Here is a 22,384-nt window from a genome sequence, read left to right on the forward strand (position 1 = left end):
CTTCATTAAAATATTCATGTTTTGAAATGTTTAATGTCAAAGTGGTTTAATGTGTGATGAATGAAAAATAAGTGGATAAATAATAATAAATAAAATAATTATACATATATATATATGTAGTTCCATTGAAACATTTGGGGTCTGTAAGATTTTTTTAATACAATTTTTTTAAATCCAATTATTACATTTAATAAAAAAGCAATCATTTTATTTGGCAAGGATGTATTAAATTGAGAAAAAAACTGATATTTATAATGTTACAAAATATTTCTATTTCAAAACAAGACTTTATATTAGTCCATGAATAAAAAAAAAAAATGCATCACAGTTTCAATCAATCAATCAATCAGTTAATAAAAAACCCCAAAAAACAATACAATTGTCAACAATGATAAGAATAAGAAATGTTTCTTTAGCACCCAGAAAGGAAGACGGATCATGTGACACTGAAGACTGGAGTAATGGCGGCTGAGAATTCAGCTTTTCATCAGAGAAATAAGTTACGGTCCCACTTTATATTAGGTGGCCTTAACTACTATGTACTTACATTTAAATTAATCATTTGGTTCAATGCACTTATTGTATACATACATGTGTACTTATATTTTTAAAAATACATATGTAATTACATCTGTAATAAATTTTTGTACTTACATTTGTAATTATACTGTTGAACCATCCCTTACACCTTAACCCACCCTTAAACCTACCCATATCACTTAACCTGTCCCTAACCTTACCCGTATCCCACCTCAATAGCAGCAATAGTATTTTGCAATATAGTATGAACATAAAAAGTACATTGTACTTATTCTTTGGTGTAAGTACATAGTAGTTAAGGCCACCTAATATAAAGTGGGACCTAAATTACATTTTAAAATATACATATTAAAATAGAAAACATTTCTTCCAAACTGTAATAATATTTCACAGTATTACTGTTTTTACTGTATTTTTGATGCATACATGCAGCCTTGGAGAGAGCTCAACACGCAAATAGAAAAAACGCCTGCAAATTAAGAAAACAACTCCATCAACTTGAAACACACGCGCTGCAAATGCTCACAACACAACCAAATAAAGAAACACACTGCAAATAAAAGTCTTTATTTGGTTGTGTTGTGAGCATTTGCAGCGTGTTTCTTTATTTGTTTGCGTTGTGAGCATTTGCAGCGCCTGCTCTCAAACTGATGAAGATTTTGATTTGCTGATGCTTTTTCTATTTGCATGTGTTTTCTGAAGTTGCAGCGTTGAGCTCTCAGCCACCGTATAAGTGACTTCTTTCAAAAACATAAAAAATCTTACCAACCCCAGACTTCTGAACATGTGTGTGTGTGTGTGTATATATATATATATATATATATATATATATATATATATATATACATACATACAGTATATATAAACACTGGCTATCGTCTGAGTAATTATATTGTCAATTCGTTTACCATTTGTCACCAGGTACTAAAACACATTCACATTGTCGAGCTTGAAGAAGGCTGTGTCATGATCGGGGGTGCTGTGCCAGCTTCATGCTGATGACAATTTGGTGCCAAGCCCATGACAAGATCAACCAGCATGTCCTTTTCAGTACCTCAGAGACAAGTCAATCCATCAGAATTATGTTTGAGGTGGACATTTTTCAGAAAGATAATGACCCAAAACACTTCTCAAAGTTGTTCAAGAGCTATCAAAAAAGTAACAACTCTGTGTTCTGAGTGTCAACTCAATACCATTAGATACCACAGTGTATTAGTGAATGTATTACTACAGAAAGGGCAGACCATTTCTAGCTCAAATATAATAACAGAACGATGATGGTAACTAATCTGTGTTTGTTTTTTGTGTGAAAGAGAAGAAAACTTCCAGATGAGTATCAGTATGACTAAAGCATACGTGAATCGTAAAAAAATCAGCAGGCTGATTGTGGATAGTGATTGATAAAGAATGACTGTTCAAAAAGAGGTGGGAAGGAAATTGATGTTGGTCCGAAAATGAAATCCAATTAATTCCTAAAGTGATTCAGCAGTTCCTTTCAGTACGATATGACGGCGCGCACACACACTATTACTGCACAATCATGTTGATGGATGCATTTTCCTATGCTGTCACCTGAACTGAGCAAATGAGGGTTCAAAATGACTTCTTTCACCTCACTCAGTATTGCATCCACATCTTCCATTGGCCTGTCAATCATCCCCACTGAATCACAGAGAAGAGACAATCTAAACATTTCTAGACTGCAGAGTATCTGACAAATCAATTCAAGGACTCAATATAACTGTGACCACATCAGAGCAAACTGTATTAGTCATCGCATGGAAAACCGCAAAATATCACTCATGGATTTTTTAATACCGAGCAGCAGGAATGAAGAATTCTGGGTAGGGAGCACAAGGCGCAAAATGAACAGGGCGATATAAAGTCATGCTTTTGAAATATTGCAGTGCATATGGGAATCAGAAAAGACCTCTGTTCTGGACCCGTTAGCATGAACGCTACAGGAGGGAGAGAGAAAGACGAAAGAGAAAGATAAGGTTGGGAACAGTAGGTATGGAGGTTGTTAGCTATTCCACTGAGAAAAGAACAGCTGAGATCAAGAGGAACGCTCTGTAGACAGACAAACAGACAAAGAGAGAGACAGGCACAGATGATAGCTAAAAAAATATCAAAGAGCTTAGACTAACAGGGAACATTAATACAGATGTATGAGAAGAAATTAGGTCTGAGTTTTGCATAACTCCTAAATCATATTTTAAAATGTGATCAATATATTATTGTAAATATTATATATTTTTTATTATTTAGTGATATTTAAAGCCACAGTGTGTGATTCCTGAGCCATTACCATCATTAAAGGGAGTTGCAAAAATAATGCGTTTTCACCTCTGCCATTGGTCAAGTACCAGATAGTTCCGCCCACAAACTCAGATGTTGCTATTTTGGGCTGTTCGAGATGCTCTAATTTCTTGATACACTTGTCAAGAAAATCAGCCTCCAGTACAATAATCTTACTTTGTTTCCACAAAATTAGCTAGTTTACAAGGAGATATTTAAAAAAAAAAATTACGCACTCCAGCTTTAAAGCAAATGCAGATATGTCTTTAGGAGCAAAACCTCACACTCCATAACTTCTGAAAATTAGATGATTCAGTAACTGATGGGTTGCTGTTATATGGCCCCTGAGCCGGCTGAAACCAGATCTTCCCATCTTCTCTGTGAACATGCACAACACAGAATGAATTCCTAATTAGAGCTGTAAATCAGTCTGTACCACTAATGTTTTATTAAGTGCCAAGCATCCAAATGACCTTGTGCAAAAAAACCCCCAGTAATTTAACAATCCATTTGTCGATTAAAATTTGGATTCAGTTTTCATTTCCTGTTCTCTCTATCTATTTCAGGCAGACACATCAACCAGTTTCCTCCGTGCTGCACGCTCAGGTAATCTGGAAAAGGCTCTGGACCATATCAAAAACGGAATAGATATCAACATAGCCAATCAGGTGAGACAAAAATCCATACTGCAATGTCATCAAGCATGTGAGTGTATGTGTATGTGTTTGTGTGAGTAGTATGTTTAAAATTTAGTGCTGTCAAACGATTAATCGCGATTAATCACATCCAAAATAAAAGTTTTTGTTTTTATAACATGTGTGTGTGTGTACTGTGTATATTTATTATGCATATATAAACACATACAGTATATATTTTGAAAATATGTATTTACATGTATATATTTATATTCATATAATTTATATTAAATATAAATATATTTAATATATAAACATAACATTTTTCTTAAATATATACATGCGTATTTATATATATTATGTAAACAAAAACCTTTATTTTGGATGCGATTAATCGTTTGACAGCACTATTAAAATTATTACAGATATGAATTATACCACAAGTATAAAATATGAAATATATGCGAATTTTAAGACTCAAACACAAAATTGAGACTTGTCTTCTGAGGAAGAATCAGTGTTCCTTTTTCTAATTGAGTTTCACCATCAAACAAATCTATAAAAAAATTCTTAATTACTGAACTGTTCTAGCATTGAAGCTTTTAATGTTAAATACTATTTTACACACGTGTAGTTATTTGCACAATTATAATAAGTAGTCATGACTTCTTCTTTTTTTAATTTTGTGTCTATGCAGGAATTGTGCACTTAAAAGTTTAGGTATGTACAGTAGGTCAAATGATCTCCTAACACAATAGAAATAACACATCAAAAATGGAAAGGAATTATTAACGTATTTTATATGTTTAATCTCTGGCAAGCTACAGTAGAGGTTCTATTTCTTACATGAATCAAAGTGTTGATTTTAGGCAAATGCAAGGAAACCATTGTGGGTCCCCTATTTGAACCCTAACACAGAAGTTATACCCAGTTTTTGAACACAAGAGAAGGGTTAAAATCACTCTGAACACTTTAGCAGCTGCATGGCAATGACAGCCTCACATCCATGCCTTGAAAGCCCAAAGTAACTTTGAAGCCCATTAATAGTACGGCCTAAATTCAGAAATTGCTATTTAGAGCTATAAATTCATCATCTTGTAGATTAGGATCCACATCTGTGTGTGTGTGTGTGTGTGTGTGTGTTTGTTTGCCTGTGCCAGTGTGTGTTTTCTTGTCTGTATTAACCCCCCAATGTTCTTGTGGTTGGACAGTACAGCTGTGTTTACAGTGTCAATGCAGAGCTGTGTTCAATGCCCTAATCAGTAAATTGCCGTAATTAATCACGCCAGCATGCCTTCCTCCGCTAACCCCCTCACCGGTCATGCTTTTGCACCCACTTGCATCATAACACTCCGTGTTACTTGCTTTAAATAGCATATTGTGATATTTGCAGAAGATCTATGTTTGGTTCTCAGAGACGGGTTAGTGAATGGACCAAAGCGGCTGGCTGACTTCCTGCATTGAAAAGCTCTGAAAATGAACGCCCACTCTGTATGCTCCCAGCAGACACACACACACACTCACACATCGACTACTACAGCACCTTATAACATCATTCACAGACAGGATTCCATCGGGAACCTGCCGCGGTCTCCGATATGCAACCTAGACTACATTTCCATGCGTCTTGGAGGTTTTTCTAGTTACGCGTTTGGATAAACTGAAGGTATATGTCTCCCGTGTGATGCTGATATATCACAGCGTGAATTTCTCTGTGCTGTCGCAACACATTTTGTGAGGAGCTTAGACCGGTTTTGACAGTGAGACGGATTAAGCCCTTGGCATGGGTGTTTTGGGACTAGAGAAAATTCGAGAATCAGCAAAACCGTAGTTTAAAGCTCAGAGCATGTGCTTAATTTCCACCTCAGCTCTAAGCAGGTAATTGTTATGAGATTTAATGACATATTTAGACAATTGATGATCTTGTCCAATTTTACAGGTGACTAACTAATCACTGTAAATGGTGCTAATGTTGTTAAGCCTTTTCATCTATTAAGATCTAATGATGATATAGCTAAAAATAATCTATGAATTAGATAAAATTGCTAATATGGACAATAGGTCTTTTTTTTGAAAAGCCATTTGCAACGAGAATTGAAGCACAGTAAATTTCACTTTAACAGTAATTATACAGAAGTGAAAATTAAGTCATTATTCACTGAAAATCTTGACATCTATTCTTGTACAGTAATCTTGTGGACCACTTTTATGATGTTTTTCTGTATTAAAAATACAAAAAAGGTATTTAATGCACTGTAGGTGGCTTTGGATAATAGTGTCTACCAAATGCATGTAAATTGTAATGATTATTCATCCTTTTAGAAGCTTTTCATGATCAGAATTTCTTTACAATTGCTACTTTTGTAGTCATTTGTGACCTTATTTAGCCATGGAATGATAACAGACTCCTTGGCTAGATTGCTCATTCTGACTGCCAATTTGTACAAATATGATTTTATTCAAATTTCATTGGTTTTCACTTTTTATTTTATTTATTTTTTTCTATCACCTAAAGTCATAATTTGCCTGAAATATATACTGTACATACTACTGTTAAAAGGTTTGAGATAGGTAAGCATTTTTAAAAATGTTATTCACCAAGACTGCATTTATTTGCTCAAAAATACAGTAAAAATGATAATATTGTGAAATATTATTACAATTCAAATAAACTTTTTTCTATTTTAATATATTTTATATGATGTGATGTGATGTGATGGCAAGGCTGAATTTTCAGTGAAATTACTCCAGTCTTCAGTGTCACATGATTATTTAGAATTTTTAATATGCTGATTTGATTCTCAAGAAACATTTCTTATTATTATCAATGTTGAAAACAGTTCTGATTATTTTATATGACCCTGGTCCACAAAACCAGTCATAAGGGTCATTTTTTGAAGTTGATATATTTGATATATACATATATACATTTGATATATACATATATATTTATTTGTATTTATATATTAAAAATCTGTAATCTGAGAGTGCAACAAAATCAAAATACTGAGAAAATCGCCTTTAAAGTTGTTCAAATGAAGTCATGAACGTATAGCGCTGAGCATGGCTTTCAATACTGTGCGTTATTTCCCAAGATATTATGAAGCACATCCAGAGAATATTAATGCCAAGTGGGCACGTGTGGCTGTTTTCATCAGGCCTCCTCCCCACCGTCTGCAAGCACCCCTCCATCTCCGTTCTGTCGTCTTCTCCTCTGCGCATGCACTGTGCAGCTGCAGTAGGAGCTCATTAGACATGAGTGACACTGCAGTATGAAGGGGATTCCAGTCAGACTAGCAGAGCAGAGCCCCCCTATGGCCGTTCCAGACTACACACCCAGCTTCCCTACAGAAGCACACACTGTACTGTGTGCCTTTACCTCTCTCGGCTTTTTGTCTGTTTCCTCTGCCGCTCTATTTCCACGCCCTGTTTAATGAGAGCTCCACAGTTCTGTAGATGTCTCAGTGCTTCACTGTGTTATTTTTAGGATGCCCTCCTCTCAGTGAGTCATTTGACAGGTAGACAGGGAGAGATAAAGAGATAGACTTGAGATGTGTCAGGGTGGGTTTTTTTTTTGAGACCGGGTTTTTTAGAGCCTCATGTTTTCTCTTGTATTCGTAGAATGGGCTTAACGGGTTGCACCTGGCCTCCAAAGAAGGCCATGTTAAGATGGTGCTGGAGCTGCTGCACAATGGAATTGACTTGGAGACTACTACAAAGGTAAATCTACTTCCTTCAGTCAGTCAGCCTTCCGCAAGCAGGCCAAAAACAGATTTATAAATGTGATAGTTCAGTAAACAGTCATTAGCCTACAGATATTAACTGTTACCCAGTGGAAGAAATATTTATTCTGAATAACTCTATTAAAAAACAACTATTTATTTAATATTTGCCATATATGTTGATTTTTAAAAAGCAATAAGCAACTTAATTCCTATGATTTGAAATACGAAATGTTGACAAAATTGCAAATTTGTGTATTTAAAACATACAATTTATCTCATGTGGGAAAATTAATCAAAAATATTACTGACTTGTCTTTCATTACATTTGTTTTTTTTTTGTCCAAAGAAATGATCTGTACAATGAGAATGTCCCTCCCACTAATGCCACCTGACTGACAGACTCACAATAACAAGTTATCTATTAAATTGAAATCATAATGCATTTTATTTCTAAAGCACCATTCACACATTTATTTTAATAATAAAAAAAAAATCAATAAAACTAATATAATGTCTTTAGGACAAACAAGACAAAATAAATTAAGATTAACTGACTAAATTTCAATGATAAAAAAAGTTAAAGGATTAAAGTATATGGTCCCACTTTAAATTAGGTGGTCTTAACTACTATGTATTCACATCAGAAAATAAGTACAATGTACTTATTGTGTTCATATTGCATCGCAAAACACTTTTGCTGGTATTGAGGTGGGATACATGTAAGGTTAGGGACAGGTTTGGTGGTATGGGTAGGTTTAAGGGTGGGTTAAGGTGTAAGGGATGGGTCAAAAGTGTAATCATAAATGTAATTACAGAAATTAATTACAGATGTAATTACATGCTAGTATGTTTTAAAGTATAAGTACAATGTAAATACATGCATGTACACAATAAGTGCATTGTATCAAATGATTAATTTAAATGTAAGTAAGGTCACCTAATATAAAGTTGGACCAAGTATAAATAAATAAATGTTTATGCATGTTTTCAATTGCACATGCTCATTTTGCTTTTTTTTTTGCATTTGCATTTGCAATTGCAAAGCCCTTAAAACAAGTAAAAATAAAACCAAATAAAAGCAATAAGATCAAATGACCTTCTTCAAAATAGTGTATATGCTATAAACATATTTAACATGCATTTTTGGATCTTTCTCTGTATTATATTTACATGACTATTCATTTTGCAGAAAGGAAATACCGCCCTTCATATTGCTGCTCTGGCCGGTCAAGAGAAAGTGGTTGCTGAACTGATCAATTATGGTGCCAACGTCAATGCCCAGTCTCAGGTTAGTCTGAGCCTCAAAACATGAATCAACAAACCTAGAAACATGCTGATGAGAAGTTTAATTACTTTGGTGTGATTTTTGTATGCTACAGAAAGGTTTCAGTCCCCTGTACATGGCAGCACAGGAGAACCACTTAGAAGTGGTGAAATATCTACTTGAACATGGAGCTAATCAGAGCCTTCCAACTGAGGTGAGTGACACAATGAAATCAAACTCAGCAGAATTCAAACCCAAGTGACCCTACAACTCTTGATTTCACCTTCCAGGATGGCTTTACTCCTTTGGCGGTAGCTCTTCAGCAGGGTCACGAGAACGTGGTGGCCCTCCTGATAAACTATGGCACCAAGGGCAAAGTGCGTCTGCCAGCATTGCACATCGCAGCACGCAACGACGACACGCGCACTGCTGCCGTACTGCTGCAGAACGACCCAAACCCAGACGTCCTCAGCAAAGTATGTGTTTGTGCACATCTGAAAGGTTTTCTCTCACCACGAGTGGGATTACGCATCATGACTCACTGAGCTCAATGCAGCCGCTCTTGGCTTGTAATTGCAGTGATGACTATGTGACAAGATAAACAGAACTGACTTTGTTTAAAGATCCATCAGCGTAGGTGTTACTGTTTTGTACATACACTGAATCAATGAAATGCTACACTCTTTTCCTGTAGACCGGCTTTACTCCTCTCCACATCGCAGCCCATTATGAGAATCTCAGTGTCGCACAGCTTTTGTTAAACAGAGGAGCCAATGTGAACTTCACGCCGAAGGTCAGTGCAGCTCTCACATTAAATGCTTCCTACTACTATGCGAAAGATTACATGAACTTCTCACTTTCCTTCCTTTTCTCTTGAAGAATGGCATCACTCCATTACATATCGCTTCCAGGAGGGGGAATGTGATTATGGTGCGGCTTCTGTTGGACAGAGGAGCTCAGATAGATGCCAAGACAAAGGTGCAGTATCCATTAGGGATGTGCAAAATATTTTCACAATCAATTTTATCATCTCAGTTTGTAGTGTTGTTATTGTTAACTTAAACTAAAACTATTAAAAATAATTTTCATTAATTGAAATAAAGCTGAAATAAAATAAAATATAAATATTAGATGAAAAAATAAAAAAACTCTCAAAGAAAATTTCATAAAATGATTTGATTAATATTTTGCATAAAAATTAGTGCTGTCAAAATGATTAATCGCAATTAATCGCATTCAAAATAAGAGTTTGTGTTTACATAATAGAAATGTGTTACATGTACAGTCATGGCCAAAAATATTGGCACCCTTGGTAAATATGACCAGAGAAGGCTGTGATAATTAATCTGCATTGTTAATCCTTTTGATCTTTTATTAAAAAAATTCACAAAAATCTAACCTTTCATTGGATAATAAGAATTTAAAATGGGGTAAAATATCATTATGAAATAAATGTTTTTCTCAAATACACGTTGGCCACAATTAACGGCACCCTTTTATTCAATACTGTTTGAAACCTCCATTTGCGAGTTTAACAGCTCTAAATGTTCTCCTATAATGCCTGATGAGGTTAGAGAACACCTGACAAGAGATCAGAGACCATTCCTTCATCCAGAATCACTCCAGACCCTTTAGATTCCCAGCTCCATGTTGGTGCTTCTTTTCTTCAGTTCACCACTCATTTTCTACAGGGTTCAGGTCAGCAGAAGCTTGGTTTTGTGCTCAGTGACCCATTTTTGTGTTGTTTTTGAGGTTTGTGTTTGGATTATTGTACGGTTGGAAGATCCAAACATGGCCCATTATAAGATTCCTAACAGAGTCAGTCACTTATTGATTTTTTTTATCTGTTGGTATTTGATAGAATCCATGATACCATAAAAGCCAGTCCCATTTGAAGTTCCAGTCGTGTCTGATAACTGAATATGCTGGAGTTTGTTTTTGGATGAGCGAGGAGAATTTTTCTTGAAACCCTCCCAAACAACATGTGGTGATGTATGTAGGTGCTGTTTGACAATTTTTTTTTTTAAAGGTTTTCTGACCCTGAGACTCAACTATTTTCTGCAATTCTCCAGCTGTGGTCCTTGGAGTGTCTTTAGCCACTCAAACTCTCCTTCTCACCGTGCATTAGGACGATATAGACACACATCCTCTTCCAGGCAGTTTTGTAACATTTTATGTTGATTGGAAATTCTTAATTATTGCCCTGATGGTGGAAATGGGACTTTTCACTGCTCTAGCTCTTTTCTTAAAGCCATTTCACTAATTTGTGAGGCTCAATTATCTTTTGCTGCACATCAGAAATATATTCTTTGGTTTTTCTCATTGTGATGGATGATTAAGGGAATTTGGGCTTTGTTTTCCCTCCTATTTATATTTCTGTGAAACAGGAAGCCATGGCTGGATAATTTCATGTTCATAATCACCCTGGAGTGCTCAAAATTGTGAATATGAATGGGAATATACTTCAGAGATATTTTACTCATAATAATAATTAATAATAACCAATAATTGTGTCCAATGTGTAATATTAATAATTAATATATATTAGTGCTGTCAATCGATTAAAAAATGTAATCGCGTTAATCACAGTCATGGACTGTGATTAATCATGATTAATCGCAATTTTAAAATTTACCTGTAAATGTGTTGAAAAAGAAATGCATGACAAACTAGTTTAAGGAAACAGAACCTTTCACACTTCCGCCAGGTATGAGACATAATTCTTATTATTCTTTTATCATTATTCTTTTGTCTTTATTCAGCCATTATCAGCCTTTAAACTGGCAATAAAACGTTTACCAAGCCACATCGCTTCAATCCCAGTATACATTTACCCAACTATTATCAAAAGTATTTCTAAATAAATACAACAAAACATTTCTTGCGACCTTACGTGAAGTATTATGACAAAATGCATTATGAAGAAGAATTGGACCTGTTCTGCAGCTGCATTAGCTAATATTAGCATCATGCTACATAAGTATAAGATTAATAGTACACTTTTACTCAGAACTCACTTCAAACCACCATTGAGTGTTTGTAATAACTTCCTTTTACGATCACATGTGGAATTTGGTCGTTTACTGTTGTTAAAATATGCTATTTATAGCCTTTTATATGCTGCACAAATTAGCATTTCAGATGTACACATTTACAAATATCCTATCGTAATCGTGTGTTTATTATTTTAATAATCTATAGTGGCTGTTGTCATGTTTATTTCTGCTGTGTAAAAGCCTTAACGTGCTCTGGCTGAAACTCACGTTGTTTGATGTTACAACCACCTCTCCGTTCTTAAGTTGCCAGGTATACATTTCAAGTATAATACACATTAGTAAAAGGATCTATTTGAATTTTTATTTGTCTATATACACTTTGGGTGGCTGCGGTACATTATAAAAGTAGCCCAAAAACAGCAACCCATGGCTCTGTCATTTTTCCTGCGATTGTATTTTCAAAATAGCCCACTTGTGCCGTTACCCTGGCAACACTGGTTCGCTGTCCCCTCATCACACAATGATAGATAACCTTCCGCGTTGCGATGACGGCAAGAAGTTGGGGTCAAACCTTGTCAAACGATTAATTTGCGTTTAAAAAATATTAACTAGTTTGTCATGCATTTCTTTATTTCAACACATTTACAGGTAAATCCTAGTATTTTAAATTTGTGATTAATCATGATTAATCACAGTCCATGAAAAAAGAACATTTCTCACACATCACACATTCATTAAATGCAGGCTAATCCTTCACAGGCCAGAATATAAACATATAGATTACATTACAAAGTTAGATATGTTAAAAATTATTCAAACTAAAACGTAAATTACAACATAAAAATCTAAATAGACTGAATTCACAGTATCTATCCAGTTGTAGTCACATCTCACAGTGACATTATTTACTGGCTGAGATGAAAAATCGCACTGCTGAGACTGCATCTGAATCTGATTTATTTAAGTCTAGCTCATGGAGAATGACCTATTTTACTTCCTCGGGAAAAACAGGTATTTTCTCTTTGTGACAACTTGCTGTTTTAATGGTATGCTTTTATGCATACATAAATAAGAACAGAAAATGCAGCTCATGTAGGATGCACTGAAACATGGCTGATAAATCCTTCATACAGAGGATTTACAAAATTGCTTATTCTTTCTGTTGTCTACAGGATGAGCTGACGCCGCTGCATTGTGCAGCCAGAAACGGTCATGTTCGTGTGGTGGAGATCCTACTAGACCAGGGTGCTCCCATTCAAGCCAAGACCAAGGTGACCGAACTATATTACTAAGATGGGCCATGCAGTAATTAATGTTTAGCTTTATTGATCGCATAATCATGCTGATCAATTGATAATAATGTGTTCCTCCTTGCAGAACGGCCTGTCTCCCATCCACATGGCAGCGCAGGGTGATCACATGGACTGCGTGAGGCAGCTGCTGCAATACAACGCAGAGATCGATGACATCACCCTGGACCACCTGACCCCGCTGCATGTTGCAGCCCACTGTGGGCACCACCGCATGGTAAAGGTGCTTTTGGACAAGGGGGCAAAAGCTAATGCCCGTGCTCTGGTTAGTGGATCTGTTGTTTTCAATTAATTTAATTGATTACATTCATAAAACAAGCTGAATTTCATATTCCATATTCTGAATTTGATATCCTACATTTAATAGCATACAGCTGAACATAGTGTATATATTAGTTGATTTCTTGGACTGTCTTTCAGAATGGATTCACTCCATTGCACATTGCCTGCAAGAAGAACCACATGCGGTCCATGGACCTTCTGCTGAAGCACTCAGCGTCCCTGGAGGCCGTGACTGAGGTCAGATTACTCTCCGACTGTCACTTTGATGGATAACCTCTATTCACTTTGCACCATCTACGCCTTTAGCTTGACCCTTGTCGAAAATAGAAAGACTGTGTAGGAATGAACAGTGACATCTTCACGATTACTTCACAAGACAAGAAAACTTTCTATTTATCAAAGAATCATTTAAAAATGTTAAGCAGCACAACTGTTTTCAACATTGATAGTAATAAGAAATACTTCCAAATCAGCAAATTGGAATGATTTCCAGAGGATTAAGTGACACTGAAGACTAGAAAATTCAGCTTTTCCATCACAGGAAAAAAATAAAATTTTAAAGTATATAAAAATAAAGAACAGTTTTATTTAACAGGTAATATCATTTTACAACATTACAGTTTTTACTGTATTTTTGATCAGATAAATAAAGCCTTGGTGAGCAAAAAAGATTTCTTTCAATAACATTTAAAAACAAAAAACAAACAAAAGTCGGCACACCATAGGCTCCAAGAATGTAATAATGGACTTCACACAAGGTAACGCTTCATGCTCACAGGCTCTTCGTCAGATTCTTCGTGCATTTTTGGAGCCTTTGGTGTGCTGACTTTTTTTTTTTTTTAATTATTATTTTCTCTGTCGAGCACCTAATTTTGAGCATTTTTTGTCATTGATGTGCATGCTTTGGTTCCGTCTTTTCAATAACGTTTAAAAATCGTACCGACCCCAAACTTTTGCATGGTAGTGTATACAGTATTAATACCATTCATTTTTTAACATAAATTATTTTAAAATCATTAATATTAATATATTATGTTTACATTAAATTACATGTTATATTTTTGTTGATCCATTGATGAAAAACAGAACCATTAAAAGTGCGAAAATGCATGTAATTGACTTTTAGTCGGGTCTGACCCCTCTTCATGTGGCTGCATTCATGGGGCATCTCAATATAGTGAAGAGTCTGCTTCAGAGAGGAGCTTCACCCAACGCATCTAATGTGGTAAGAACTGTGTAATCTATTACCTCAGAGATACCCAACAATCAAATCCCAAAGGCACAGCTATTCTGCTTTACAAATGGGCTAATGTCTTTAGCAGCGATTATGGCAGCGATCGCAGTTTTCTTTTCAGAACTAAATGTTCTGAACTAAACTGTATTTCAATGTGCCATTGTAGAAAGTGGAGACCCCTTTGCACATGGCTGCCAGAGCGGGGCACTGTGAGGTGGCTCAGTTCCTGCTACAAAACAACGCTCAGGTGGATGCCAAAGCAAAGGTATGCCGAACATACAAGCTGTTTTATCTTCATTTACCTGCTTTTATTATAAAAATCTCACATGTCTTTCTTTCATTTCACAGGACGATCAAACCCCCTTGCATTGTGCGGCTCGAATGGGACACAAGGAGTTGGTGAAGCTGCTCTTGGAGCATAAGTCCAATCCAGATTCGGCCACCACGGCAGGTCACACTCCTTTGCACATCGCCGCCCGCGAGGGACACGCCCAAACCACACGCATCCTGCTCGACGGGAATGCCCAACAAACCAAAATGACCAAGGTTTTTTTCTCGAGTTAACCCTTTGCTAAGCCACGCCTTAAATACTTCTGACCAATCATACCTTAGCATCTGTTTTGTGTTTTATAGAAATTATTCAAAAAATGCGACATTATGTAAAGCCTGTTTGAGTTAGCTACCGTAACTGAGGTGGGCGGAGCTTAACAAAGGGTCATTTACATAAATAACAACAAAATATTCACATCTTCATCTGCATTCTCAATGTGCCATATCTGTGTTTTCTTACAGAAAGGATTTACTCCTCTACATGTAGCATGTAAATACGGGAAAGTGGATGTGGCGGAGCTGCTTTTGGAAAGAGGAGCCAATCCCAATGCAGCCGGAAAGGTAATTCATCAAGACAAACATCTGATATCTCAGTACTCGTCTGCTAATATCAGATGACGGTCAGCGGTGGCTGACTGAGGCCATGTGTCTCCTCTCTCCTCTCTCAGAATGGCTTGACCCCTTTGCACGTGGCCGTCCATCACAACAACCTTGATGTAGTCAAGCTGCTGGTCAGCAAGGGCGGCTCCCCGCACAGCACAGCGAGAGTAAGATACACATATACACATTACAAGATCTAGGCGACTATTCTGAGCTGTGACGTTAAGGGTTGCAGTCTATTTCACACTTTCAAAAGCTGTCCAAGGAAAACAGTCACTTTTAGTTTTCTTCCATTTGACAGAACGGCTACACAGCCTTGCATATCGCAGCCAAGCAGAACCAACTAGAGGTGGCAAGCAGTCTGCTGCAGTATGGCGCTAATGCCAACTCAGAATCACTACAGGGCATCACCCCGCTTCACCTGGCGTCACAGGAGGGGCAACCTGATATGGTGGCACTGCTCATCTCCAAACAGGCCAATGTTAACCTGGGCAACAAGGTGATACACTCTTTAAGCTTCGATTAATTTGTATTTGGTCTACGTCAGAGAGAATAAATAGAAAATTAAAAAAGACTGAGATGTGTTGAAAGAATATAGCACAAGGAATGGAAAGGATGCATTTAATATTCCTCTGATATCCTTTTTGTGTGTGTGTTTGTACAGAATGGGCTGACACCTCTGCACCTGGTTGCTCAGGAAGGGCATGTGGGCATTGCAGACATGCTGGTGAAGCAGGGTGCTTCAGTCTATGCAGCCTCAAGGGTAAGACACTTCAATGCACAAAGAAACACACACGGACTCAGCAGGGCCATCTGTAGAATGTCCTAGAATTTAGACCTCAAAGCCTTGTGCATTGTAGTCTGTGCTACTGCTAAATTGACAAACAGTGCTAGATCTACATTTATTGAAGAAAATATGAATTGAGGTTGGCGACTACAAAACTCGTCAATACTATGCTATGTTTTGGGTAGTTTTTGGTGCAATTATTAACGTGTTCTGTGTGTTTTAGGGCATTGTAATTCAGTTGTTAAAGGGGACACCGGATGCCCAATTTGTGTAAAACAACACCCTTTTTGCCTTGTCAAAAACAGCTCTGTTCACAGCGACCCGTTTCGGTGCATGTCTCTTTAAATGATAATGAGCTACTGCTCACCCCACTACTCTATTCAGTTTTTTCTGTATTCAGTGGTGCATTATCATCAAAACCAAAACTAATCTACTGTGTCCTCAGTGGCTCTCATTTCAGGAGTCTAATGTTCACTTTTGCATCCAACTACAAAACACCTGCATTGCTTAAAAGACATTGTTGTCGCTACAGCTGCTTGAGCGCAGAGAAAATGGTGGACAGCGTACAACTGGCTGAGGGCGGAAATATGCTAATGGTGGTCATGGGCGGGGCCTGAGCAGTATGATGTCATATTGATCAGAAAATCAAAATAGCTTGATAATTAAGTCTGTTTAGGCATTTTGGGGATTAAAAAAGGAGTGAATGCATTTTTATCATTGTAGGGTGGTTGTGTCCACACACTGCCAAGACACATTTATATGCAAACGTAAAGTGAATTTTGCATTCAATGTCCCCCTTAAGGTGTTTAGAGTTGTTTAGGGTGTATCTGTGCAGTTGCTGAGGTGTTTTGAGTGATTGATAAAGGGCAAGACAGATAAGCTTTCTCAGTTCTTTTTGATATTCTGATACCAAAATATGGCTCAGATCTCTCCTTCAGTGAAAGCTGCACGGCTTTAGGTGTCTGAAAAAAAAAAAACTAACCCTATCAGCAATACTAATAATAATGCTTGCTTTAGCAAACACCACTACTATAGGGACATAATGTGATGTGCTGAAATTCAGCTGTGATCTTTAACTTTTTCAAAATTCATGCTTCACCCCATTAAAATGTTTTTGTTTTTAAACACGTTGTAATATCAACTGGCATTGATTGTCTATATGCCCTGGAATCTACTCATTTAGTCGTTCAGTTCTTATTTTCCTTCTCACCCTTTTAAATCTCTCTCTCTCTCTCTCTCTCTCTCTCTCTCTCTCTGTTAGATGGGCTACACACCCTTACATGTGGCATGCCATTATGGGAACATAAAGATGGTGAAGTTCTTACTCCAGCAGCAAGCACATGTTAACAGCAAGACTAGAGTGAGTGCTGCAACTCTGTCCTGTACACACTGCACAGGCCTCTTTTCACACACTTTTCAGTGTCAGTATGAATTTCTGCAATCTCATTTTTACTTACCTTTCTTTTCCAGTTGGGATACACTCCTTTACATCAAGCAGCCCAGCAGGGTCATACAGACATCGTCACCTTGCTGCTAAAACATGGAGCCCTCCCCAATGAAATCACCACTGTGAGCAGACCCTCTTCCCCCATACTCAAAATACAATTTTTCTCATTAAAAAATGGAATATATTTTTGCTGTCAAGCTGTTATTTAATAATCATCCTGCTGAAAAGAGCAGCGTGACTGATTACCAGAGTACAGTGAACCTAAAAAGTATTTGATATGTATTATATGTACATTTTTAATATGTAATAATCATTTATATATAGAGACAGATAAAATATTTTATTATCAGACAAAGATGTGAGATTTAGTAACCTGACTGTGTTATCTGTGGCAGAATGGGACGTCACCTCTGGGTATCGCTAAGCGGCTAGGCTACATCTCTGTGATTGATGTGCTGAAACTGGTGACTGAGGAATCCGTATCTATGGTGAGAGCCGTTTGTATCTCATTAACACTATCTGGTCTGAATTTGTGATTTCAATCTTCAAGGCATTTTATTCCATCATCTTTCATCTCTGGGTAATCTGGTTGTCATCTTTGATTTGCGCAACATTCGCCATCTCCATTTGTTCATATATTCCCTCTCTATCCCTCAGATCACCACCGAGAAGCATCGCATGAGTTTCCCGGAGACGGTGGATGAAATACTGGACGTGTCGGAAGATGAAGGTGCGTACGGGTGGCTCAGATTGGATTTAGCCTGAAGGACCATACTGCAGTAAATGCCGCATTAAAGCACTGATTCTCAGCTGCTGTGACAAGGTCTCAGTGCCGTGAGGTTGGTGCTAGACTCTCGGTTATAAACACAAGCCAGTAGGCAGATGAGCTGGTAGGTCATATCCCAAAGTGACAGTCGGAAGTGAACTAAAGATTAGAGATGTTATCACACTTATAGTGCTGTTTTGACTGCTTTACTTGGCTGCACAATGTGATTTACACACACAGAATAATTTATGTATATTAAAGCATTTTGTGTACAACGTGAAGCATTTAAATTTTTTCACACATAGTTATCATATGGCTTCAAAAGATTTGGAATATAGCACTTGATTGGTTTGAACCACTTTTATAACACTTTTGTGGTGCTTTTTTGTTGCTTGAGAGCCATTTTCACCCAATTTTATTGTAAAGAAAAGAGCAGCTTGGACATTCAACTAAATATTTCCTTGTGCGTTTTACAGAAGAAAGAAAGTTTGGACAGGGCTATTACATTTTTCATTGATCCCTTCCCTTCCTTGGTTCTAATCAGTAAATGTGTTTGTTTCTTCTGAGAGATGATTGATAAATTTCCATTTATTCAGGACTTTAATGGATTGAAAAAGCAAAAGCAAGTATTTCATGATAATCTAAATCTACTGTAAATCTACGGTAGCATCGCCAGCCTGAAATGTTCCTTCTTCCTTCCTGCTGTAGGAGTTGCTCAGCTAACATTAGGTAGGAGCGTCTCCCTCTGTCTGGCTTGGTTGTCCGGTTCTCAGTGGTTCGTGAAACATGTGCCTCCATTTCAAGCACTCTCATCTTGTCTCTGGCCCTAAAGTCTCTCTAAGCGCTCTCTATTCTAACATGTCGCTTCGTGTTATTGCGGCGTCGGCCCTCATCATCGTGTGGTCATGATGTTTCTTTTCCTTTACTGACAGTAACATGTGTTTGTGGATCCATTATTGACAGGACTGCATCCGAAATTTACTTTGTGTTCTCAGTTTGTTCTAAGGGTATTTCTTCAACTATGGGCACTTTTGGCCCTGTGCAATAAATAAACACAATTAAAACTTTTTTTCTACAAGTAAATTTCCAACATATATTATATTATATATTATATTATATTATATTATATTATATTATATTATATTATATTATATTATATTATATTATATTATATAAAAAAATATTATTTTATGTTTATTTTATATTTAATGTGTATATATGTAAAACAACTATTATATTATATTCAATATGTTTATATATTTATAGTTATTTTTCATATTTGTATATTTTGAGACATGGGTAAAAAACAATAAAAGTTTTAAAGTTTTAACTATTAAATAGTAAATAAATAATGAAGACATCAAAAAATTATACAAAACAGAAAAATGTTGAAATGTGTTTGTATTAATAAAGAAATCAACTGCTGGGACATAATAGTGCCTGTAGTTAAGAAACACCCATAGATGAGGTTCTCTTTATCCAAACACTATGGGAGTCACACTGGGAGTGGATAATTTTAGTAATTGACTAATGATGATTATTTGACTCAGCAGAGGGCTCCAAAATGAACTGTCACAGTGGCTGTTTTACGCGTCTCTGAACACCTGTGATTAAGCCCCTACAATAACACCAAACTATCTCTCCCATGCAGATTAAGTGTGATCTTCTCTGCACTACCAGGCATGCCCACTTCAGTAACCAATACCATGCAATCTTATCGAGTGTCTTCATGTTTTCCATTGGCTCTGTGTGTGTATAACTTCATTGCTTGGACTTGGTGAATGAGTGAAGGTTCTTGTATGTGCTCGACTGGGAATGATTGTGGATTGTAAATGATGAAATAACTTCTAAGATTTTTCCTTTCTATTAATCCTCCTTTTCCTGCAAACCTCCTACATTAGTGTCTCTGACATATTTGGTGCTGTATGTAGGTGATGAACTTCTCGGGATGGATGGGGCTCGCTATTTGAAGCTGGATGACCTGAAAGACCAGGATGATGATTTTCTGTCCCCTAAGAAAACCCTGAGAGATTTTGAGAGCGGGATGGGCACAACGTAGGTCACGAGCAACAAATTTGTCCTTTGGCTAAGATTCAATTATAGTTAGATTACAAATATCTCCTTCATTCTCTCCAGACCTTACTCACCCGCAATTCCCAGAATTCCATGCGTGTCACCTGAAACTGTCATGTTGGACCAGGTATTGTTCTTTTTCGCTTCATGTGCTGAAATAAGAAATGTTCCTTACTAAATAATCCAGGTCTGGTGGTTTCTAGCTGGTCACCTTTTTTAAGTTCTCGACTCCAAGGCCCCTCATTGTCCACAACAATATTCAAAGGCCCCCTTAGCCCCAGTTTTGTGAAAAAACAAACAAACAAAAAAATACACAGTTTTAATATATGGTCACTCCTAGATCCTGGATTTAAAATAAATGAATGAATGAATGAATAAATACAGTAGTGGTCAGAATTATTGTCACGCTTGGTAAATATGATCAAAGAAGGCTGTGAAAATTAATCTGCATTGTTAATCCTTTTTGATCTTTTATTAAAAAAATTCACAAAAATCTAACCTTTCTTTGGATAATAAGAATTTAAAATTGGGGGAAATATCATTATGAAATAAATGTTTTTCTCAAATGCACGTTGGACACAATTATTGGTACCCCTAGAAATTCTTATAAGTAAAATATCTCTGAAATATATTCCCATTCATATTCACAATTTTGAGCACACCAGAGTGATTATGAACATGAAATTATCCAGCCATGGCTTCCTGTTTCACAGAAATATAAATAGGAGGGAAAACAAAGCCCAAATTCCCTTAATCATCCATCACAATGAGAAAAACCAAAGAATATATTTCTGATGTGCAGCAAAAGATAATTGAGCTTCACAAATTAGTGAAGTGGATTTAAGAAAAAAGCTAGAGCAGTGAAAATTCCCATTTCCACCATCAGGGCAATAATTAAGAATTTCCAATCAACATAAAATGTTACGAAACTGCCTGGAAGAAGACGTGTGTCTATATCGTCCTAATGCACGGTGAGAAGGAGAGTTTGAGTGGCTAAAGACACTCCAAGGATCACAGCTGGAGAATTGCAGAAAATAGTTGAGTCTCGGGGTCAAAAAACCTTAAAAAAAAATTGTCAAACAGCCCCTACATCACCACATGTTGTTCGGGAGGGTTTCAAGAAAAATTCTCCTAGCTCATCCAAAAACAAACTCCAGCATATTCAGTTATCAGACACGACTGGAACTTCAAATGGGACTGGCTTCTATGGTCAGATGAAACTAAAAAATGAGCTGTTTAGCAGCAAACACTCAAGATGGGTTTGGTGAACACAGGGATAAAAATTACCCCATGTGTACAATGAAATCTACTGCTGTATTTTTGATGTTGTGGACCTAAATATCTGCAGGAGGTCCTGGACATCTTGTTTAGACACATGGCATCATGGATTCTATCAAATACCAACAGATAAAAAAATCAGTAAGTGACTGACTCTGTTAGAAATCTTATAATGGGCCATGTTTGGATCTTCCAACCATACAATAATCCAAACACAAACCTCAAAAACAACACAAAAATGGGTCACTGAGCACAAAACCAAGCTTCTGCTGGCCATTCCAGTCCTCTGACCTGAACCCTGTAGAAAATGAGTGGGTGAACTGAAGAGGAGAAGCAGCAACATGGAGCTGAGAATCTAAAGGGTCTGGAGTGATTCTGGATGAAGGAATGGTCTCTGATCTCTTGTCAGGTGTTCTCTAACCTCATCAGGCATTATAGGAGAAAATTTAGAGCTGTTAAACTGGCAAATGGAGGTTTCAAACAGTATTGAATAAAAGGGTGCCGTTAATTGTGGCCAATGTGTATTAGAGAAAAACATTTATTTCATAATGATATGTTCCCCCATTTTAAATTCTTATTATACAAAGAAAGGCTAGATTTTTGTGATTTTTTTAAATAAAAGATCGAAAGGTTTAACAATGCAGATTAATTTTCACAGCCTTTTTTGATCATATTTACTAAGGGTTCCAATAATTCTGACCATTACTGTAAATAAATAAATAAGAGTTTTTATTAATAATAGTTTTTTTGTTTTTTTTATTAATAATAAAAAAAAAATATTAATTTACATGGCTTTCCCAGATCTATAAGTCACATTTA

General features: G+C 36.6%; 1 protein-coding gene across 9 annotated transcripts in view; it reads left to right on the plus strand.

Moving 5' to 3' along the window:
* ank1b (ankyrin 1, erythrocytic b) overlaps positions 1-22,384 on the plus strand; it is a 77,619-nt gene that overhangs the window by 33,594 nt on the left and 21,641 nt on the right. For 7 of the 9 annotated variants that reach the window (XM_058758246.1, XM_058758244.1, XM_058758249.1 and 4 more), the window contains 24 exons: positions 3,405-3,506; positions 7,095-7,193; positions 8,388-8,486; positions 8,578-8,676; positions 8,753-8,938; positions 9,157-9,255; positions 9,342-9,440; positions 12,631-12,729; positions 12,836-13,033; positions 13,189-13,287; positions 14,177-14,275; positions 14,451-14,549; positions 14,633-14,830; positions 15,077-15,175; positions 15,283-15,381; positions 15,516-15,713; positions 15,879-15,977; positions 17,263-17,361; positions 17,472-17,570; positions 17,844-17,936; positions 18,106-18,178; positions 18,923-18,943; positions 20,146-20,269; positions 20,351-20,414. In XM_058758246.1, coding sequence (XP_058614229.1) covers positions 3,405-3,506; positions 7,095-7,193; positions 8,388-8,486; positions 8,578-8,676; positions 8,753-8,938; positions 9,157-9,255; positions 9,342-9,440; positions 12,631-12,729; positions 12,836-13,033; positions 13,189-13,287; positions 14,177-14,275; positions 14,451-14,549; positions 14,633-14,830; positions 15,077-15,175; positions 15,283-15,381; positions 15,516-15,713; positions 15,879-15,977; positions 17,263-17,361; positions 17,472-17,570; positions 17,844-17,936; positions 18,106-18,178; positions 18,923-18,943; positions 20,146-20,269; positions 20,351-20,414 — 2,643 coding nt within the window. Of the gene's footprint in view, positions 1-3,404; positions 3,507-4,170; positions 4,194-7,094; positions 7,194-8,387; positions 8,487-8,577; positions 8,677-8,752; positions 8,939-9,156; positions 9,256-9,341; positions 9,441-12,630; positions 12,730-12,835; positions 13,034-13,188; positions 13,288-14,176; positions 14,276-14,450; positions 14,550-14,632; positions 14,831-15,076; positions 15,176-15,282; positions 15,382-15,515; positions 15,714-15,878; positions 15,978-17,262; positions 17,362-17,471; positions 17,571-17,843; positions 17,937-18,105; positions 18,179-18,922; positions 18,944-20,145; positions 20,270-20,350; positions 20,415-22,384 lie in introns of those variants that run through there. The other 2 variants (XM_058758250.1, XM_058758247.1) reach the window with 2 other exon arrangements.

This window comes from Onychostoma macrolepis, chromosome 21, assembly GCF_012432095.1.
Source record: "Onychostoma macrolepis isolate SWU-2019 chromosome 21, ASM1243209v1, whole genome shotgun sequence".
Taxonomy (NCBI): Eukaryota; Metazoa; Chordata; class Actinopteri; order Cypriniformes; family Cyprinidae; genus Onychostoma; species Onychostoma macrolepis.